General features: G+C 58.1%; 12 protein-coding genes across 12 annotated transcripts; 7 read left to right on the forward strand and 5 right to left on the reverse strand.

Moving 5' to 3' along the window:
- Positions 1-250: 250 nt before the first annotated feature.
- On the forward strand, positions 251-4,795 carry EX895_004979 (uncharacterized protein; the record flags this gene model as incomplete). The annotated part of the gene is made up of 1 exon (XM_029885573.1): positions 251-4,795. The coding sequence occupies one exon, from the start codon at positions 251-253 to the stop codon at positions 4,793-4,795; it is 4,545 nt and encodes a 1,514-aa protein (XP_029738139.1).
- Positions 4,796-5,583: 788 nt separating this feature from the next.
- EX895_004980 (uncharacterized protein) lies at positions 5,584-6,484 on the forward strand (the record flags this gene model as incomplete). The annotated part of the gene is made up of 2 exons (XM_029885574.1): positions 5,584-5,722; positions 5,802-6,484. 2 exons carry the CDS (start codon positions 5,584-5,586, stop codon positions 6,482-6,484), a joined length of 822 nt encoding a protein of 273 aa, XP_029738140.1.
- A 204-nt stretch (positions 6,485-6,688) lies between these two features.
- Positions 6,689-8,296, forward strand: EX895_004981 (uncharacterized protein; the record flags this gene model as incomplete). The annotated part of the gene is made up of 1 exon (XM_029885575.1): positions 6,689-8,296. The coding sequence occupies one exon, from the start codon at positions 6,689-6,691 to the stop codon at positions 8,294-8,296; it is 1,608 nt and encodes a 535-aa protein (XP_029738141.1).
- Positions 8,297-9,554: 1,258 nt separating this feature from the next.
- Positions 9,555-10,214, forward strand: EX895_004982 (uncharacterized protein; the record flags this gene model as incomplete). The annotated part of the gene is made up of 1 exon (XM_029885576.1): positions 9,555-10,214. The coding sequence occupies one exon, from the start codon at positions 9,555-9,557 to the stop codon at positions 10,212-10,214; it is 660 nt and encodes a 219-aa protein (XP_029738142.1).
- A 162-nt stretch (positions 10,215-10,376) lies between these two features.
- EX895_004983 (uncharacterized protein) lies at positions 10,377-11,501 on the reverse strand (the record flags this gene model as incomplete). Its single annotated transcript, XM_029885577.1, has 1 exon — positions 10,377-11,501. The coding sequence occupies one exon, from the start codon at positions 11,499-11,501 to the stop codon at positions 10,377-10,379; it is 1,125 nt and encodes a 374-aa protein (XP_029738143.1).
- EX895_004984 (uncharacterized protein) lies at positions 11,041-11,481 on the reverse strand (the record flags this gene model as incomplete). The annotated part of the gene is made up of 1 exon (XM_029885578.1): positions 11,041-11,481. One exon carries the CDS (start codon positions 11,479-11,481, stop codon positions 11,041-11,043), a length of 441 nt encoding a protein of 146 aa, XP_029738144.1.
- A 503-nt stretch (positions 11,502-12,004) lies between the features above and the next one.
- EX895_004985 (uncharacterized protein) lies at positions 12,005-12,960 on the forward strand (the record flags this gene model as incomplete). Its single annotated transcript, XM_029885579.1, has 2 exons — positions 12,005-12,315; positions 12,414-12,960. 2 exons carry the CDS (start codon positions 12,005-12,007, stop codon positions 12,958-12,960), a joined length of 858 nt encoding a protein of 285 aa, XP_029738145.1.
- A 228-nt stretch (positions 12,961-13,188) lies between these two features.
- Positions 13,189-13,614, reverse strand: EX895_004986 (uncharacterized protein; the record flags this gene model as incomplete). The annotated part of the gene is made up of 3 exons (XM_029885580.1): positions 13,189-13,228; positions 13,318-13,500; positions 13,589-13,614. The coding sequence occupies 3 exons, from the start codon at positions 13,612-13,614 to the stop codon at positions 13,189-13,191; spliced, it is 249 nt and encodes an 82-aa protein (XP_029738146.1).
- Positions 13,615-14,061: 447 nt separating this feature from the next.
- EX895_004987 (uncharacterized protein) lies at positions 14,062-15,303 on the forward strand (the record flags this gene model as incomplete). The annotated part of the gene is made up of 1 exon (XM_029885581.1): positions 14,062-15,303. The coding sequence occupies one exon, from the start codon at positions 14,062-14,064 to the stop codon at positions 15,301-15,303; it is 1,242 nt and encodes a 413-aa protein (XP_029738147.1).
- A 134-nt stretch (positions 15,304-15,437) lies between these two features.
- On the reverse strand, positions 15,438-16,553 carry EX895_004988 (uncharacterized protein; the record flags this gene model as incomplete). The annotated part of the gene is made up of 1 exon (XM_029885582.1): positions 15,438-16,553. One exon carries the CDS (start codon positions 16,551-16,553, stop codon positions 15,438-15,440), a length of 1,116 nt encoding a protein of 371 aa, XP_029738148.1.
- A 659-nt stretch (positions 16,554-17,212) lies between these two features.
- On the forward strand, positions 17,213-18,022 carry EX895_004989 (uncharacterized protein; the record flags this gene model as incomplete). The annotated part of the gene is made up of 1 exon (XM_029885583.1): positions 17,213-18,022. One exon carries the CDS (start codon positions 17,213-17,215, stop codon positions 18,020-18,022), a length of 810 nt encoding a protein of 269 aa, XP_029738149.1.
- Positions 18,023-18,149: 127 nt separating this feature from the next.
- On the reverse strand, positions 18,150-19,178 carry EX895_004990 (uncharacterized protein; the record flags this gene model as incomplete). The annotated part of the gene is made up of 1 exon (XM_029885584.1): positions 18,150-19,178. One exon carries the CDS (start codon positions 19,176-19,178, stop codon positions 18,150-18,152), a length of 1,029 nt encoding a protein of 342 aa, XP_029738150.1.
- Positions 19,179-19,278: the final 100 nt, after the last annotated feature.

The following is a 19,278-nucleotide window of genomic DNA, read 5'->3' on the forward strand; positions in this document are numbered from 1 at the left end:
CGACGATGGTCGTGATGAGCAGGAGAGAAGAAGCACGAAACGACATCGTGAAGAAATCAGAGCTTCGACTCGGAATTCGGACTTTTGTTCAGACTTTGCAAATTCACACGCAGCAGCACCAAGTGGAGGCATTTGTAATGCGTTCCAACCTGTCAAAGAAACTCAGCCTCTTCCACCTCGTCCTTCACCATCACCATCACCATCACCGAACTGCTCAGCCCAATGCAACCGGCCATGACTACATGAAGCCATGCCGAAACTGATCCGAAAGGCTCAGCGCATCCTACACAAGCGCAGTCAAGCTCGACTGAATGGAGCTTCGAGTCTGGCCGCGCGATCCAGTCCAAGTGGACCATGGACAACGGTTCAAGAGCAAGAGCAGAGCAGCTCGGACGGAGAAGGCGAAGAGTCACACCGCGAATTGCAGCCGGGACCGCTCTTCTTGGGACGCACTTCTCCAACACCTGCTCCGAATGCGCCACCAGCTGACAATACTGCACGTGCGCACCCTGTGGATCCAACCGAACTGCCGTCAGAGACTCGCCGCAAAGCTGCAAGTCGTAATGTCGCCAATGCAGTCGAACAAGCGCGTCTGCGCAGCCTCAATAACAAACAGCCAATATCGTCTCTGAATGTCTCAACCGTCGAGCGATCGTTCGTGCGGAAGGCGGCTGAGGACGCAGCTCGGCATGCAACGCCAGAAGAGGATGACCCATTGCTTTCTTCTCCTACTCTCGCTTGTCGCTCCCTTGCACCTACTGTGTCGGTCAAGGAAGAACCCGAGATCATCGAGATCAAGTCTGAAGACGACGAGGACGACGATTTTCAGATTGTGTCGCCCCCGCCACCAGCACGAGCGTCTCTGGTGCATGTGACTAGTGGACTTACGCGCACCGCAACCAGACAGGCCTCCACGGAAGCTTCGACTTCTGCCCCTTCACCCTCGAGAGCAGCCACAGAGATGCCTTCACCTCCCAAAACACCTCCACCCATCGGAACAAGACGGTCTCGAGCTCGCAACGCTCGCTCCCTCACAGCCAACGCCGCGTCTTCTTCCTCATCGACGCGCGATGCTGTCGTTGGCAGGCAGCCCTCGGTCGCCTTGGCCGAAGCATCTCGTTCTGCTTCCGAGGCTCCCCTCCTCGAAAAACCTGTCCTTGAACGCACGGATCCGTGGCCCGACCATTTCCTCCAACTCGAAAAAACCTTTCGCGCCATCAACACGGTCTATTCCTTTTGCTCGGCACGCAAACACATGGCCACCACCTACGATACAATCAAGAGCAGTGTCGAAGGTCTCACAAAGCGACCGCTCCAAATCTTTGACATTGCCCAGATCAAGAGCCTGTGCGGCGAGCTCATCCATTTCGCCTACGTCGAGCACGACATGCTCCAGGTGCACATGGATAGCAGAGCCAACGCCGAAACCCCCGCCAGCAACACGGTCAACCGACGTCAAAAGTCGAGCGCGCAGTACACAGACGAGCTGTACGAAAAGGCGGCCGAAGCCATCGCGTCGGGAGATCCTTATATTCCGGACAATCCCAGCTCGGTGGCGATTGTCGCCGCCGCGGCGACCGTGGCGTCTGCCATAACAGTCGATTCAGCTGGGTTCGCAACGACCGGTGGCGGATTCCAAGATGTTGCTGATGCCGATGTTCAAGGTGGGTCTCACGGGCCGTTGCTAGCTCCTACCGACCTCGAAGTGCAACAGCTACAGGCCAAAGGAAAGCAGAGGGCCCGGGAAGAATACGTGCTGTTGTTCGAATTCAACGATGGAACCTTGAAAGGCCCCAAGGCGACAGCACGCGGACGCCCAGGTATGCGCAGGGGGCCGAACCGCAACCCGGCCAACTCGAAAGCGAAACCAAAATCCAACCCAAAGCTCTACTCGCTTCCCTCAACAGCCTCCATGATGAAGCTCATCAACAAGCGCAACTCGAAATTTGAGCAGGCCGTTCTCGAGCTTCTCGCGGCTTGTAAGGCTAAGGACGAAGATCCTGTCCAGCTGCTGATCGATGCAGCTCACGACCACGTACCTCTCAACCCCGAGACCGCATCAAGAACTGAGGGCGACTCACCGCAAAAGAAACGCATCCGTCTCGAGTTCCTCATGAAGAACCCGGAGCATCGTCCCAGCATCGCTTCCGTCATCGAGGAAATGAAGATTGCTCCGTGGTGGAAGGATCAGATCGTGCCTGGCGGGCACAAGGTGTTCGACGAGCGCCCAGCCAAGACAGGTGAACTCAACTATTTGCTCTCTCAGGCCGTGGTCAATGCGCTCTACGCCACGCACGGCATCGAACACTTTTACGCGCACCAGGCAGAGGCACTCAACGCACTGCACGAGCAGAAGAATGTAATTGTTTCGACGTCGACGTCGTCTGGCAAGTCGCTCATTTACCAGCTTCCGGTACTCGGCGCCATCGAGCAAGACGGCGATGCTACGGCCATCTTCATCTTCCCCACCAAGGCGCTCGCACAGGATCAGCGACGCTCGCTCCAGGACTTGATTACCAACTGCGAAGGCGTCGAAGGTGCCATTGTCGCCACCTACGACGGAGATACGGACAAGGACTTGCGCAAGGACATTCGCGAGCGCGCCAGCGTCATTTTCACCAACCCGGACATGTTGCATCAGTCCATTCTACCGAGTGAAGACCTGTGGAGACGCTTCTTGCGCAATCTGCGCTATGTCGTCGTTGATGAGCTGCACATCTACAATGGCCTGTTTGGCGCCCACGTCAGCTTCATCATGCGCCGGCTGCGTCGTATCTGCAGCGCGCTAGGCAACCGCACGGTGCAGTTCGTCAGCTGCAGTGCCACCGTCGCCAACCCAAAGCAGCACATGCAGACGCTGTTTGGCGTAGAGGATGTGCACGTCGTCACCGAGGATGGATCACCTGCAGGCAGAAAAGAATGGTTGATCTGGAATCCACCGTATATCGACGAGTCAGACCCGGCGCAGGGGCGCGTCAGCTCGTATTCCGAGGTCAGCAAGGTGTTCCGTCATCTCATCCAGCGTGGCGTTCGAACCATCATCTTTACCAAAGTGCGACGGACGTGCGAGATCGTGATGCGACAGGTACGCAACGATCTGCTGCTCGAAGACCGGCCCGATGTGGCGAACAAGGTCATGTCGTACCGATCCGGCTACTCTCCGCAGGACCGGCGAAAGATCGAACAAGATATGTTTAAAGGGCAACTGCTCGGCATCGTGGCGACGTCGGCGCTCGAGCTGGGTATCGACATTGGCAGTCTGGATGCCGTCATCATGCTTGGCTTCCCGTATTCCATCTCGAGTCTGCGGCAGCAGGCGGGAAGAGCAGGTCGACGACAAAAGGATTCGTTGTCCGTGTTGATTGGCGATCCTTGGCCTATGGATCAGCACTACATGCATTTTCCCGACGAGATTTTTCTGCAGCCGGATGCCGCCCTATCGGTGGATCTGGGCAACGACTTCATTCTTGAATCACACCTGCAGTGTGCTGCCGAAGAGATGCCCATCACGTTGGAAGACGACGAGCAGTACTTTGGCCCTCACCTCGCCACGCTATGCGAGACAAGACTCGAGACGGACGGCAGCGGCTTCTTCTACTGCCGCGAAGAGCTGCGTCCCAACCCGGCTCGCGATGTGGCGATCCGAGGAGCACGCCAGGACAGCTACTGCTACATCGACGACACGCCCGGACGTGCGGGTGGCGCACGCGTGATGGAAGAGGTGGAAATCGAACGTGCCATCTTTGAGGCCTTCGAGGGAGCCGTGTTCATGCACCAGGGTCTCTCCTACATCTGTCGCGAGATCAACCACGAGACGCGCATCGCTCGCATGGTGCAGGCCGACGTCAACTACCACACGCGGCCGCGCGATCACACCAACACGGACGCGATGGAGACGTACCGCATCCGACGGCTGCGCGAGTCGCCCTACTTGGCGTACTATGGCAAAGTTACGATTGCGAGCTACGTGTGGGGTTACTTCAAGGTGGACCGACGGGCCAACATTCTGGATGCGGTGGAGGTGGACTGTCCTCCGTTCATCCGACACACGCGCGGGCTGTGGATCGATGTGCCCACATGGCTGGTGGAAGCGATGACGGAGAAGCGCATCAATGCGGCGGCGGCGATCCACGCGGCAGAGCATGCGCTCTTGTCACTGACACCCATGTTTGTGGTCTCTGTGGCGGGGGATGTGCGCACCGAGTGCAAGATCGCCGAGAAGGAGTACGCTGCCAAGCCGAGTTCTCGCAAACGCCCCGCGCGCTTGATCTTCTACGATATGCCCGGCCAGAATGGTGGGGTGTGCGCTAAAGCATTCGAGCACCTCGACGGGCTGATCCGCATTGCCATCAGCGTCATCGAGGCTTGCCCGTGCACCGAGGGGTGTCCGTCGTGCGTCACGTCGCAAACATGCGCCCACGCCAACCTGGTCACGTCCAAGGTCGGCGCCCTCGGTGTGTTGAGGGGGATCGTGGGGCGCGAGCCGTTCGATCGGGATCTCGAGGTTCAGAATGAGCCAGGGATTGCGCCGTCGCAGTTGGGAGAGAGGGAGTCGGTGCAGGGTACCATCGCCGAGGCTGTACCGGTGCGTGTGGCCAAGGAGCTGGGAAGCACCGTCGAGGTGGAGGACGTCGAGGAGGTCTTGCCGCCGAGTTTGCAGGCGTTGACGCAGAGAGCTATGCAGGCGGCGGTGAACAGAGGCGAGATCTTTGAAGCTGCCGGTCCGAGTGGGTCGAATGGGACAGGGCCCGGAGGCGGGTTTCTGCCGGGCAAAAGTATGCTCTTTCAGGAGTGAGTGCCAGATATACTTGGACACACAGCTACAATGCAATGGAATAACACTGGTTCAAAAACAAAACATTCTGTCATTACCTTTCGGTGGAAGCTCTATCGACAGTCTGAGGCAGGAGAGGGGCGAGCAGACGGAATGTCACCCGACGAAATGTGACCTTGTGCATGTGTGAGAATCGGATGCACGAGGTGTCTGTGCGGGTCGAGCCTTTCCCCGCTTCCCGCTTCTCTCCGTGCGAGCAAGACTCTTCTGGAAAGAAGCAAGAGCCAGGAAAAGGCCAATGCTACTCTGCCCGCTATCAAAAATTGATGGCAACCACATTGATTCGGTTGTCAACAGAGTGTTAAGCGGGAATACGAGGGGGGAGAGAGGGGAAGATGACGAGGAAACTGGAGGGGGGGTCACAGGCTGGAATCGGTGTTAAGCGAGATTGGCATTGCAAAGGTCGATGTCGAATACACGAGGTTGGCGATGACGGTGGTGGTGGTGGAAGGGAGGAAAGAGTCGACGAGAAGGAGAAGAATAAACATGTTGGTCGCCGACTTTTTTTTTCTGCTTTCTTCGACTCTGATTTCTTCTTCTAGAGAGGCGGCGCGTTGTCGGCCGGTTGGAAGAGTCGAAGCTGGACCCTGACTCGATTCCCCCACACTGAACGAACCCTCCACTGACTCGAGGTGGGACGCTATCTCTTCCTGCTCGACGGAACAGCTGAAATAGCACCGCAACTCGCTTCACTCTCCCCCATCATCGTCTCTCACTCTTTTTCGGGCCCTGAACGACTCTTGAAGATCATGTCTGGCTACCACCGATCCGACGACGCTCAAGCGTATCGTCGCAATGCATCTTTCGTCTACTCTTCCGAGTACACTGCGCCCGTGTTGCGGCTGCTGGATGCAAGGCCAGGCGAGAGAATTCTTGATCTGGGTTGCGGTAAGTGTCCTCTTCCTGTCTCTCTTCTCTGTCCTTCCAAAGAGGAACATCGCTGATCACGTTCGCTTGTGGTCAACAGGCAGCGGCGAACTGACGCTGCAACTCGCACAACTGGTCGGCCCCTCCGGCACCATCGTCGGAGTCGATGCGAGCGGCGATATGATCGACAAAGCCACTGCCCTTCACCAGCAGTCGGGATCCTCCGATGACCTGGCGCCAGTCACGTTTCGCGTACATGACGCACACGACCCCTTTCAGGAAGAAGGGCAGTTCGACAAAGTATTCAGCAACGCCGCGCTGCACTGGATGAAGCGATCGCCTCGCCAAGTGCTGCTCAACGTCCATTCCTCACTCAAGCCAGGCGGACGCTTCGCAGCAGAGCTCGGCGGATTCATGAACTGCATCGGTGTCCGCTCCCATCTCCACTCGGCACTCCGCAAACGCAACCTCGACCCAGCACTCCTCGATCCGTGGATCTTCCCCTCCCCCGAACAGTACACCTTTTGGCTACAAGACGCCGGATTCACTGTAGACAGCTGCGAGCTCGTCCCGCGCCTGACTCCGCTTCCGAAAGAAAGTGGGCTCAAGGGCTGGCTCAGCACATTCGCGGGTCCGTTTCTGAACGCGATCGACAGCGAGAGGGTGAGGGAAGAGGTGGTGGACGAGGTGGAGGAGGCGCTGAGGCCGGATGCGTTTGATGAGCAGAGTGGCACGTGGTATGTGATGTATGTTCGTCTGAGGGTGCGTGCTCATAAGGCATGAGCAATACCATGATTGCGCGCAATGTGAATGTGATGGTGTGAATGAGCGAGCGAGCTCGCTCGGAAGAGGAAAATAGCGGAGATGCGGGACGGGCCGAAAAAAGCGGGGTTTGTGAATTTCTTCTTGAAACAGCGCTCGCAACCTTCTCTGCAACCGGCAATCAAGTGTCCTCCTTCTCACCATCACCACCACCTCGCTGCAACAATGACTGTAAACGGAAACGCCAACGGCAACGGCGTCATCAATGAAGGGGGCCCCTCTGCCTCCTCGCGCAGCCCACTCCAAAGCGAATCCGCATCCACCGAAGCAGCGCGCATCTTGCCCCAGGTGCTCGATCTTGTTCAGCAATTCATCGCATCCGGAGAGCAGCCCGATACGTATGTTGCACCATGGGGCAACATCCCCGACTTTCGCAAAGCCATATCGCTCTCCCTCCCCGACGCTGCCCCGCAAAACGACACTGCGCTGCTGGAAGCCATCAAGCTGGTGTTCGACAACTCGGTCAACCCTTGGACCGGCCGGTTCCTCGACAAGCTCTATTCTGCCCCCACGCCTGTTGGGATTGCAGCCGATCTGGTGCTCAGCGCGGTCAACGCCAATGCACATGTGATGTCCGCATCTCCCGTGCTCAGTTTGGCTGAGGAGCGGTGTGTCGAGGGCCTGTGCGAGGTGTTTGGGTTTACGGAAACCAAGCCAGACGGGTTGACCATGCCCGGTGGGTCGTCGGCGAACACGCTTGCTGTTCAGACGGCGCTCGCCAACATCTTTCCCCCTTTCAGAACGCAAGGACTGCTCGGAGTGATGCAGCAGCTGATCGACGAAAAGCGACCACCGAGACCGCTACTGTTCACCTCGTCGCAGTGCCACTACTCGCTGGACAAGGCGGCGATCTCAGCTGGGTTGGGACTCGACTCTGTTGTGAAAGTAGATTGCGACGCCACGGGTCGTATGGACCCTGTCGCGCTCGAGAAAATGCTGACCGAGGCGAAAGAGAACGGTACGGGCACACCGTTCCTCATCAACGCCACGTCCGGGACTACGGTGCTGGGATCCTTCGACCCTCTCCCGCAACTCGCAGCCGTCGCACGTAAGCACCGCTGCTGGTTGCACATTGACGCGTCCTGGGGCGGGCCGATCGTCTTCTCGCACCATCCCGCCTACTCCCAACTCATGCATGGCAGCAACCTCGCCGACTCGATCACCATCAACCCGCACAAGCTGCTCAACGTGCCGCTGCAGTGTTCGTTCCTCCTGGTGCGCGACGCCAACACGCTTTCGGCAAATAGCCTCGATGCAGGCTACCTGTTCCACTCGAAGGACCGCCGCGAAAATGCTGCGATGAAGACCATGGGCTGTGGGCGCCGTGCCGACGCTCTCAAGTTCTGGCTCTACTGGGTGCGCTATGGTAAGCACGGCTTCGGCACCCACGTCGATGCCGGGCTGCAGCTAGCTTCGGAGCTGGTCGAGTACATCCGTGCTAAGGACGGGATCGAGCTGGGCCCGCTCGCTGATCCGCTGTTCCTCCAAATTTGCTTCCGTCCGCTGCCCCCTCGGGGAGATGAGAGCAACGAGTTGGGCGGCGTGGAAGAGGTGAAGAGGAGGTCCGCAGCGACGCAGTTTGTGTACGCGCAGCTCAAGGCGAGGAGGATGTTTGCTGTGGACTTTGCGCCGTTGCCGAATGCGATTGGCGATTTCATCCGGCTGGTCGTGCATCCGAGAACGAGGATGGAGGATCTGAAGAGGCTGGTCGACCAGGTGGAGGAGATCGGGTTGCTGTATTGGCAGAAGGAGGAGCAGCAGGTGCAGACGTGAGTCCGGGAGTCGTTACCCTACCCTCGAGTGCACAGTCACAGGTTACGGAGTCACAGTTTACGGAATCAGTACATATAGATGTCAATAGACGGAGAAGTGTCCAAATTTTCATGCTGTAGGGCTGAGCGTAGGGCTGAGCGTGTGTATGTCCGTCGATGCTAGCTGTGAATACTGTCAGTGCGAGCTGGAAGAAGGATGACCTGGCAGAGCGTGATCAAAGCGATGGCGAGCACGTGGGCAGCCAGCTGTATTGTTAGAGTGATGATCTTGTCGGTTCAGGTCATTTTCTGACATGCCCTCCACCCAACTGCAGAGCGACCGGCACCTGCCCAGCGAAAAAACCTGCGTCGCGCTGACAACCGCCAAGAAACTGGATTTTGCCTCGCTTTGGCCATCTCCAACTCAGTCTTCTCGCCTTGCTCGCTCGCTCTTGCACTTCGACATCCACCTTGCATCGCCACTTCACCACTGCGCAACAATGTACCGCAGCAAACGATCCACGAAACAGTCGTCCAAACTCAAGATCCTCCCGGAAGAGCCCGAGGACAGCTCGGCCAGTGGAGCGGGAGGAGCAGCAAGCGGTGGGGCTGCCTCTCCCGTTATTGGCTCTGGTGCCGCTGCTGCTTCTGGACAGAGCAATCTGGGGCATGCATCGAGCGGGTATCGTCGCAATCCGGCCTATGCCGAACCGCCTGTGCCCACTGCTGCTGCATCAAATACAGCCAACTCTCCGCATCACTCAGTGGACGACGATGACAGTTCGTCGGACGATGCTGGCGAGGGCGAGGACGAGGAAGCAGTCGAGGTGTACAAGCAGCTGGATCAGATTCCAGAGGGATCGATGCGTCGAGATGCTAGGAGGCTCACGAAGCGGTCGCGCGCGAAATTGCCCCGAGTGACGGCATACTCGACGGCGACGTCGTATCGCATGCGCGAGCTCACCAAGTGGCTCAATGCCAGACGATCCAGTCACCAGACCAACGTGTTGACCTTCGACGAGTGTGTCTACAGCACCTACACGTACAAGCATGTCGATGAGGCGAGAGGTCTCGTCCCCGCCAGCGCCAACGGGACCAGCAATGGCAAACATCGCGCGAAAACAGGCGATCTGCTCGGCATTCCCGAACTGCACCCCGACTCTGCGCAACAGAAAGACGCGCAGTCGCAACAGCAGCCACAAGACGGCACCGCGGAGGCAGCAAACAAGCGCAAACGCAGCCGCTTCTCCGTCGACGATGTTGTCCCCGAACTGTTCATCATGGACTACGGCACCATCGTCATCTGGGGCATGACGCTGCAAGAAGAGAAACGCTTCCTGCGCGAGCTGCGTCGGTTCGAAGTCGAGCGTCTGGCCTCGGAAGACGTCGAGTCCGAGGATCTGCACTGGTACCTCGCCGACTACTCGCGCATCTACAACGACGTGATCACGCTGCGTCGCGGGTCGTCGTACATGACTAAGCTGTCGCTCTCGCACGCGCTCGCGCAGTCGACCAAGATCTCGTTCTTCGAAGGCATCATCGACAACACGATCGAATCGACCAAGGACATTCCGCAATCCATCGCCGAGAGCGGCAAGATCGGCATGCCCCCCGCCGAGATCATGAAGCAGATCGGCCACCTGTTTATCCTGCGCATGAACATCCACCTCGTCGGAAGCATCGTCGACTCGCCCGAGATCTTCTGGCGACAACCGGACCTCGAACCGCTCTACTCGGCGGCAAGGAGCTATCTCGAGATCCCGCAGCGCATCGACCTGCTGAATACCAGGGTCGAGGTGCTCCAGGACATGCTGCAGCTGCTCAAGGACCAGGTGACCAGTAGCCACTCGGAGTATTTGGAGATCGTCGTGATTCTGCTCATCATGTTGGAGATCGTGCTGGGTGTAGCGACTATGCTGGTCGATTTGTACTTTGGTTAAACACACACACACACACAGACGGAGCACCACTAACGTTACTCACACCGTTTACACACACCTTGCCGAGCCCTTTTTTGCTGGACTGTCTGTCGGGCGTATGAGATTTGTCGGCGTTGATAGACATGGCTCTGGACATTCCGGGACAGGAAATGGACTGGCGTGTTAGAGGCGCACGCCTCGCAGGCCGAAGCGCCAGAAGAGAATGCCAGCGAGGATGCCGCCGACGTGCCCCGCCGAGTCGGTCCTGCCCTTGGGCGTGCCTGCGGCGTGGTACAGATCCCAAGCGAAGATGCCGCTGACACACGCCCATGCGGGTGCTGGGATGACGAAAAAGATCAAAAACGTCGCGGTCGGGTGCACGCAGGCAAACGTTGACATGATCGCATACACGGACCCGCTTGCGCCATGGCTGAACCCTTCCGCGCCCGCGCCGCCCGCGCCGGCCGGCGACGACGACACGAGCGCCTTGCCCGCCATGGACACGACGCTGCTGACCACCCCGGCGCCAAAGTAGAGTAACACGAATGTCGTAGGCCCCGTGAGCGCCAGCACGGGCGGGGCCATGAAGGCGAGCGAGACCATGTTGAGCAAGAAGTGGTCGAGCTTCTCGTGCGACACGCACGAGGTAAGCATCGTCCACCACCGACCCTCGCGCACGTTGGGGATGCCGGAGAGGAAGTTTTTGGACAGGAAGATGTATGCGCGTGGGTCGTGGAACCGGCGCAGCGACTCGGCGGCGTACAGCCAGCTGCCAAAGACAAAGCAGTTGAGCGCGAGGATGGTGTAGAGTACAAAGTTGCGCGGTAGGTGTGAGAAAAGCCGTTCGTCAATCCGCGCCGTGAGCCGTGCGAGCGAGGACGAGGGACGCCGCGGAGGCGGAGGGCGTGGGGGGCGAGAGCCGAAGGAGGTGCTGCGCAGGGAGGCGCGGTCGAATAGCGGCGATGTCCGCCGTCGTGAGCGCGTGCTGATCCGCCCCGGTGTGTCGCGCGTGGGCAGATCGCGCGTGGACGGCTTTGCTAGCAGTAGCGACGGCGCGTGTAGGCATGTGCTGCTGAACGAGCGCAGAAACGAGGTAGCCCCTGTCGCCTGCAGCATCCCCACACGGTGTATATCGCGCTTCCTGCTTGCAACCTCTGCTAGAGTCGATGCTATGGTCGTGTGGTGAGCGCCGCCCAGCAAAGTGCCGATGCGATGCAAACCAGTGTTCGAGCTCGACGCTGTTCGCTGCCTGCTCGCTGTTGTCGAGGTCGACTTCGGATGGCAGCATGTCAATCGTGTGGCCAACATTGTCCGGCCAGCTGTGGTGATTCTAGCTGTGGGTCGCAATAACGTCTCCAACAACGCTCCTGTCCTCGACAAAGGCCTTATTGAAGGCTTCATCTGCCCTGTCGTTCCTAGATGTCTTGCACGTGGCAGCCGTGATGCATGGAGAGGAGGGTGCTCGTAGCGCAATTGAGCGTGCCGTCGCTTCTGATGCCGACAGAGAGGAGCACTGGCGCTGAGGATAAAGCGTCCAATGGGAACGGCACCGATGGAAGGCTGCAGCAACAAAGGGCCACTGCGAAAGGTAAGCTGCCCAGAGTGTGTGGAGGGGAAAGGGTCGTGTGGTGCAGCACCGTCTTCCCGATCCTACGTTCCGATCCGGTGAGAAAAAGTGTTAATTCCAGAAAGACGCGCGCGCGGCCAAGAAACACGAAACAAGGCGTTTTCTTGGAGCTTCCAAAAGTGTTGCTCCTTCCTCACACAGTCCTCGTCTACCTCTTCCCTTCACCACCAGAAGCGCTTCAACGATGACAGCATCGTCATCAACATCATCAGCTGCCGCAGCGAATGCAACAGACTCGTCCGCTTCCACCAGCACATTCATCGAGTCGTCTTCGGCATACCATGTTGGCAAGTCGGAACGCAATCACGACAATGATGAGAACGATGACGAGGATGACGACGAGGATGACGACGAGGAGAAGCTGTTCGCCGAACTCGATCGAGAGCTCGACATGATGGAAGACGAGTCCAACTTCGGCGAACACAACGGCGACACAGTGGCGAGCTTCGACATGGCCGAATTCAGGGAGCGCCGCATGGAAGAGCTCCGGCAAGAGTAAGTTTGTTCGCAGCCCACAGCCACACGCTGTTCAACCCCACAGCGCACGCATACTCACCCGCCACCACCTTGCATCGTTGCCACCACGACCACAGAATCGCAGCACACAAATCCACCTCCGATCCGTCCACGCACGAGCACGCGCAGCACACGTCGACCGCGTCGATGAAAGGCCTGCTCACCGAGATCACCAACGAAAAGGACCTGATCCAGTTCTCGTCGTCCGAGCGCCAGGTCGCCATCCACTTTTTCCACCCCAAGTTCGAGCGCTGCTCGCTGCTCGACCGCCACCTCACTGTGCTCGCGCGCCTCCACCCGTCGACGCTGTTCCTCAAGGCAAACGTGCTCAACTGCCCCTTTCTCACCGCCAAGCTCAAGGTCTCGGTGCTGCCGTGTCTGATCACGTTCAAGGATGGAATTAGCAAGGACAAGATGATTGGCTTCGAGGAGTTAGGCAACTCGGACAAGTTTTCCACAGGCGCGCTCGAGTGGAGGCTCGGACAGAGCGGCATCGTTGACCCGAGGGAGAACAGGAAGCCTATCTTTGGGTTTGCAGAGCAGAATGGCGGCGGCGAGACGGTCGGCAAGGGTGTGGTGGGCGCGAGGAAGGAGGATCAAGATGATTTCTGGGATGATGAGTAACGGACCGGACTTGCGAAAATGTCAGCAGGGTTCCTTTCTCCGCTTTGCCGTCAAGCACATCACCACAGCAAGAGTCGACGGGCGAAAAGTGTTCAGGCTCGAATGCGATCTTGGCTCGGTCTCTTGATTGCAGACGTACATTGAGGGCTACGGATACAGTTCGGTCTGCTTTGGAAGGGGTAGGCAGTGTCCTTCAGGGTACAACTTGCACTGCTACTCGACACAGCTCTAAAGAGTCTTGACCTCGCTGTCGGGCTCGACGTACTCGCTGTCAGGACCAAAACAAAGCACCGAAACGTATCAGTATCGACTCTCTTCTCTCTTGACATCCTCTTCTAATGCGCCGCGACAACTCACATGTGTTCGTGCTTGCCACCGACGCTAGCCGTGGTAAGCTCCTGAGCAAAGCTGTCGGGGAGCGTAGCAGCGAAGCCCTTCATGATGCTCGAGTCAAACGTCTGCTTGATCGTGCCTCCAGCCTGTTGCACTTTGGCCTTCTGCTCCTCGATAGCAGACGGCGGGCAGCCATCCTTGAAGATGCTGTGCACGGCATTTCAAACAAGAACAAAAGATCAGCAATCTATGGACTGCTGCGACAATACCAAGGAGGGCAACAGCCGGGACTTACACCATGTAAGGTTTGTGTTCCGCCATCTTGGTAAACAGAAGAAGGGCGGTGAGTTTGGATAGGACGTTGGGCAGAATCTCGGCGACTTGTTTGAGGATGACGGGAAAAGATTGATAGTTGGATGAGCGAGGCGGGTGGAGGTGGTGGTGGTGCTGAGAGCGAAAACGGCGAATGGATCCGCTGCTGTTGACTTTGTTTGGGCTGAGTCTCGGTGGTGGATAAGGCGGCAGCACAGCCTTGTCCCGCAGGTGGGCTCTGGTTCTCTCCACTTTTCCCGCTGGCTGCGTCACCGCGATTGGGACCCTTTCAGACGCTCGGACCACGAGTCACCTGTCGACCAAAAAAATAATAGAATTCCAAAAAACAAAAACGAAAATTAAGCTTTAAGATTGTTCCTCGACTCACTCGGCGCTTTCATCTTGATTCTCACTCTCATTCTTCATCCTTCATCCTTCATCTTTCCACCACTCAACATGGAAGACGATGGCACCGAGTCGATCGTATCCCTACTCATAGCACGAATCGAAGCGTATGTGGCCGATGCAGCTTCGTTCGCCATCCCAGGATCGTGGACACGCCATCCGAACTGGCTCAACGACGAAACACTGCGCATCGATGCTGCCACCCAACTAGCGGAAGAGCTGATGGCATTACAGAGCATCTACACCGGCGAAGCCATCCACTTGCTCAGAATCACCCCTCTCAATGCAGGGAAAGATGCAGCAGCGCCGGACGGACAGCTTAGCAACGAGAATGTCGCCGACCCTGCCTCGTGGCTGCCAGGAAGCAAGATCACGCTGTCCGTTTCGACCGACGTAGAAGCCGCGGCAGGATCGATACCAATACGACTCGCAGTGACACTTCCGCCGTTCTATCCGCATAGTGCGAGACCGCCACAGCTGCAGCTGCTGTCGAGGTACATTGGCGGGTTCAGTGTCGACGCCAAGCTGTTTGGCGAGATCCTCAGAGCATTCTATCACCAGACTGACGAAGCGACTCAAGGATCGACAGCGGATGCAGAGGAGCCGGGTATCAGCTCGGCGTGGATCGGTGGGAGCATGGACAGGGGCGTTCGATGGTCACCCGGCCAAGTCGTGCTGTTCGAAGGGATCGAATGGGTCAAGGAGCAAATCACAGACTGGGGGAAAGAAAAAGAGGCAGAACGCAGCACTTCCTCGGCACAGAACACCCCCACCACTACAACCACTGCCACCTCCTCGTCCACCATGACCACCTTCACGCCATCTTCTACGCCCCCTCCTCCAACGCCATTCAACGGAACGCTCTTTCAAACACCCTCCATCGTCGAGCGCAAGTCGGAATTCATCGGCTACGCGGCACGCATCACCACGCCCACCCAGGTCGCCTCGGTGCTCTCGCTGATACTCCAGGACAAGCGCGTCGCCCGGGCCACACACCCGGTCATCAACGCGTGGGTGTGCACCACCAGCGACGGCGTCACGCACCGCGACTGCCACGACGACGGCGAGTCTGCTGCCGGTGGCCGCTTGGCGCATCTGCTCAGCATTTTGGAGCTGGACAATGTGATTGTGGTCGTGACGCGGTGGTATGGCGGAGTGCTGCTGGGGCCGGATCGGTTCAAGATCATTAATCGCGCTGCGAGGGAGGCGCTGGATTTGGGCGGGTTTGTGGGCAAGAATGGTGGCGATGATGAGGTGGCGAGGGGAAAGGGCATGGGCAAAAGGAATTCGTAGCATCACAGCGGAATCGAGATCTGTAACAACAGCAACCACCACGGTAACACTTTAGGCATTGGCGAATCCACACGAGCATTTATAACGATACATGCAGCGGTACAAGTACATGTTCTATCAGTGGCGCCTCTACGTCAGTCAGCATACCCCTCCGAACCCGCAATCCCGCCTTGCAACACGGCAAAACAAACATTTTCACTCGCCTTGGCCAGTGTCTGCAAGATCCACGCTTCCGGCGTGGCAGCTCGACTGGTAGTGATGCTCGGGTCGTCCGAGGAGCTAGATGTGTCGCTCCTTCTCCTGCTGCTACCGACGCCATCACTACTAGACGGGGAGCCATCCGGCGCGAGCGCGTCACGCATGCACTCCTCTACGGCCAGCTTGTCGACCCTTGCGCCCCAGATGGAGGCGACGAATCCGTCGGCGATGCTGACCTTGATTGCGGGGTTCGCCAGGGCGAGATCTGCGATGGTTCTGGGGCTGAGGTTCGTGACTGAACGCAAGGTGAGCTGCAGTGTACGAGGCGAGCTGCGTTGAGCACGGTTGTTGGAGAGATATATCAACGCTGAAGCGAGTTGCGCACCGCCGTCCTCGGGGAGCATCATGTTCCACAGCTCGAGCGTCTGCAGCTCGGTGCATCCAATAAGCCCCTGTGCGAGCGACGCAACCACCTGGTCGACAACGACAATACTCAAGCCCCTAATTGCATTTGCATCGCGCCGCGGTGGCACCCACCTGAAGCGCTTCACCCTACCCAGCCCCTGCACCGCCTCTTTGAACACCCTCGCTTCATGCGCGCGCAAATCGTCCGAGGTGAGGATCTCGGAGTGTCTGATACTGAAGAACTCCAACGACACGCTCTGTACGTTGCGGCACAGCTGGAGCGCTTGCGAAGCGAGCACGAGCCGGTCGCGCGATTGCTTTTTCCCCGCCGCCGTGCTCGTCCCATCCCCACCCCCGGGTACACCGGGGATATTGATGGTAAGCGCAGCGAGCGTGTAGCGGGGCGCGTGGATGTGGGCGCCAGAGTCGGGGTGGACGAAGCGTGAGAGTTGGTCGAGCGAGTGGATGTGAATCGAAGCGTAGAGCTTGGGGAGAAAGAGATCGCGCAAGAGGTTGCTTGTGCAGAGAACGGAGGCGATGTTGTTGTCTGCAGAGAGGCTGTCGATGTAGGCTTGGGCGATGAGGTGTAGGATCTCAGAGGGTAGCAGGGTCAGCTGTAGGACTGGCGATGGAGTGGTGGATGACATGGCCAATAGCCACACGCCCAGAGACCAGCTATAGGTCCGCTCCAAGGAGGCTGGGGACAATGCGGCGGCCGATGGTGATCCTGTCTTGTCCAAATCTTGTGGATGCTAGTCGAGAGTCGTGTGCATTGCTCAGGGTTCGTATGCAGGGTTGGCTCGTCCGCGCATGCATGAGGCAGCGTGGTCTAGAAATAAAGCATGTCAGATCCTAGTTTCCAACACACTATGGTTTCGGATTGACGTCGCGACTCCGTTTCTTGGCAGAGCACCGCCTTGGCCGAGAGTTTACTCTAAATAAATTTTAAGGCTCAGCCGACACCAACACAGGGGCCTCGAAAGACGACACTGCACGAGAGCACTGCAGCTACGAGGAAGTAAGTGTTGCTTTTTGCCAGCATTCGTATGCAGCGCAGTGAAATGGTGCAGGAATAGCCAACGAAAGCTCAAAGCAGGCTCGCCCTGCAGTCTCCGCCTCTACCTCTTCGACCTTCACCATCCTCGTCACCAACCTTCAATTCGACGCGAAACGAAACGACCCCGTTCTCCTTCTGTCTTGAAGGGAGCAGATCAGCAACGCACCCTGGCTACGACGCAAAGCTTAGATCCCACCTTGAGCATCCAATTCTTGGTCTAGATCGCAGACAGCAGTCTCGGTCGCAGCCATGCCTTCGCTCCTGCTGGAACGCGCCGACTCCAGCGGCAAATCGCGCATCGACCCAACGCACGACCAGCGCACCACCATCATCGTCGCGTGCGCGTACGCCGTCGCCATTGTCATCCTCTGGAATGTACCTATCCTCAACTACCTGCTTTACCCGTTCAAGCTGCTCACCGTCGGATTCCACGAGTTTTCACATGCCGCCGTGGGGCTCTGTACAGGAGCCAAGATCGAGTCCATCACCCTCGAGCCCAACGAGGGCGGCGCGACACGCATGCGCGGTGGCATTCCTTGGCTCACGCTCCCCGCCGGCTACCTCGGCTCGTCGTTCATCGGTGCCGCCTTGATTGCATGCGGGTTCGACGAGCGCGCCTCCAAAGTGGCCAGCATCGTCGTCGGCGTCTTCTTTCTGTTCACGCTCTGGTGGGCGAGGCGCGACTGGCTCACCTGGGTGCTCATCCTCGTCATGATCGGTCTCTTTGTGCTCTTCTGGCTCGTAGCGGGAAGCATCGCCTTGCGCTACTTTGTGCTCTTCATCGGCGTCATGAATTGTCTCTATTCCGTTTGGGACATCTGCGACGATCTCATCTTCAGGAAGGTCAACGAATCCGACGCCAGCGCCTTCAGCAAAGTTGTCGGCGGCGCCCCGCAGTTCTGGGGCTTCGTATGGCTGCTCATTTCGATAGCCTTCTTTGGTGCAGGCATCGTCGTCGGCATCGTGGCGTTCAAGACGCCAGTGGCTCAGCAGCAGGCAAGCAACTTTTTGGACGTCAATCTGAAGCGTTCGGTCATTCTTTCCGAGTTTGGACTCTAGATAACGTACGCGAAACGAGCAATGATGCTCGATGGACAATCCTTGTTAGAGTGCAATGACAGTCTTGATTGTATAATGCAAATGTCTAGGAGGAGTAGAGCGGAATGGGTATATGCGCAGCGGATTTCTATTTGACGAGCTCGTCTACGTTGACGTTGCTGGCGCCGTTGGACGAAGCGGGGGTCGGTGGCGCTTCTAACTCTTTCAGATGGTCGACGTTCGACCATTGTTCCACGACACCGATTGCTTTTCCATACCCGATATCGTTCTCCACCGTCGAGCCGTCGGGAGCCTTGATCGTGTCCGCTTCCAGCTGTGCTCGACCCTGTGGGTCGCGCTGGAACTCGCTTTCTGTTTTGTCGACCAACGCCTGCAGCTGGTCCACCGCGTCTGTCGTCGTCGCGGAAGACTTGGCTCTTTCCAACAGCTTCTTCTGCAGTTCGTGATCGAGTACAAACTGCGATCCTTGCACGCCGAGGTGGATCGGTCGAACAGACCAGTGTTGCTTGCGAGAGAGGTCGCCAGGTGATACGGTAGTCGAAGCGTCGGCGGCCGAGGTGGAGATGACAGGGACGAGGAGTTCAGTGATGGAGCAATTCCAGAAGCGCGATGGCACCACGGTTGGAGGGACAATGCAGTACCGCCCTGGTACGAGCACCTGGTTCATCAGTGCCGAGATGGCGGCACCGTGTGAAACGAGCACCACCGTCTCTGTCTTTTCCCCCGTCGCCTTCCCTTCGCGCGTGACGAGGTCGTTCCAGAAGCTCGCGAGACGCTCCGAAAACGGCTGCATCCGTTCGATCCCCTCTGTATCCTCGGATTTGGTCGCTCCGCCCGTGTACACCTTGCCCTGCAGCACGCCAAACGCGCGCTCCTTGAGGCGGTCGTCGTACTCCAGCTCCGGTCGCGACGAACTCTGATGTGCGCAGATCGCCTTCGCCGTGTCGGCTGCTCTCCGGAGCGGGGAGGTGATGATGCGGTCGATGTGCACGGGGGCGAGGAAGTGGCCGGTGAGCGCGGCTTGTTGACGGCCACGCTCGTTGAGGTCGGTGTCTAGCTGGCCCTGGATGATGCGTTCGACATTTTCGCGTGTTTCGCCGTGCCGCACGATGAGCACGCGCAGCTGTGTCGGTGGTGGCGCTGGCTTGGGCGACATTGGGCTGTTCACGGCTTCCTGGCGCGGGTGATGGCAGAGCAGGAAGAAGCTGAGCGTTCGTTGTTTCGGGAGAAATCGACATTCCTTCGGATCCTTCCGA

Source organism: Sporisorium graminicola, chromosome SGRAM_5 (genome assembly GCF_005498985.1).
Source record: "Sporisorium graminicola strain CBS 10092 chromosome SGRAM_5, whole genome shotgun sequence".
In the NCBI taxonomy this organism is placed as follows: Eukaryota; Fungi; Basidiomycota; class Ustilaginomycetes; order Ustilaginales; family Ustilaginaceae; genus Sporisorium; species Sporisorium graminicola.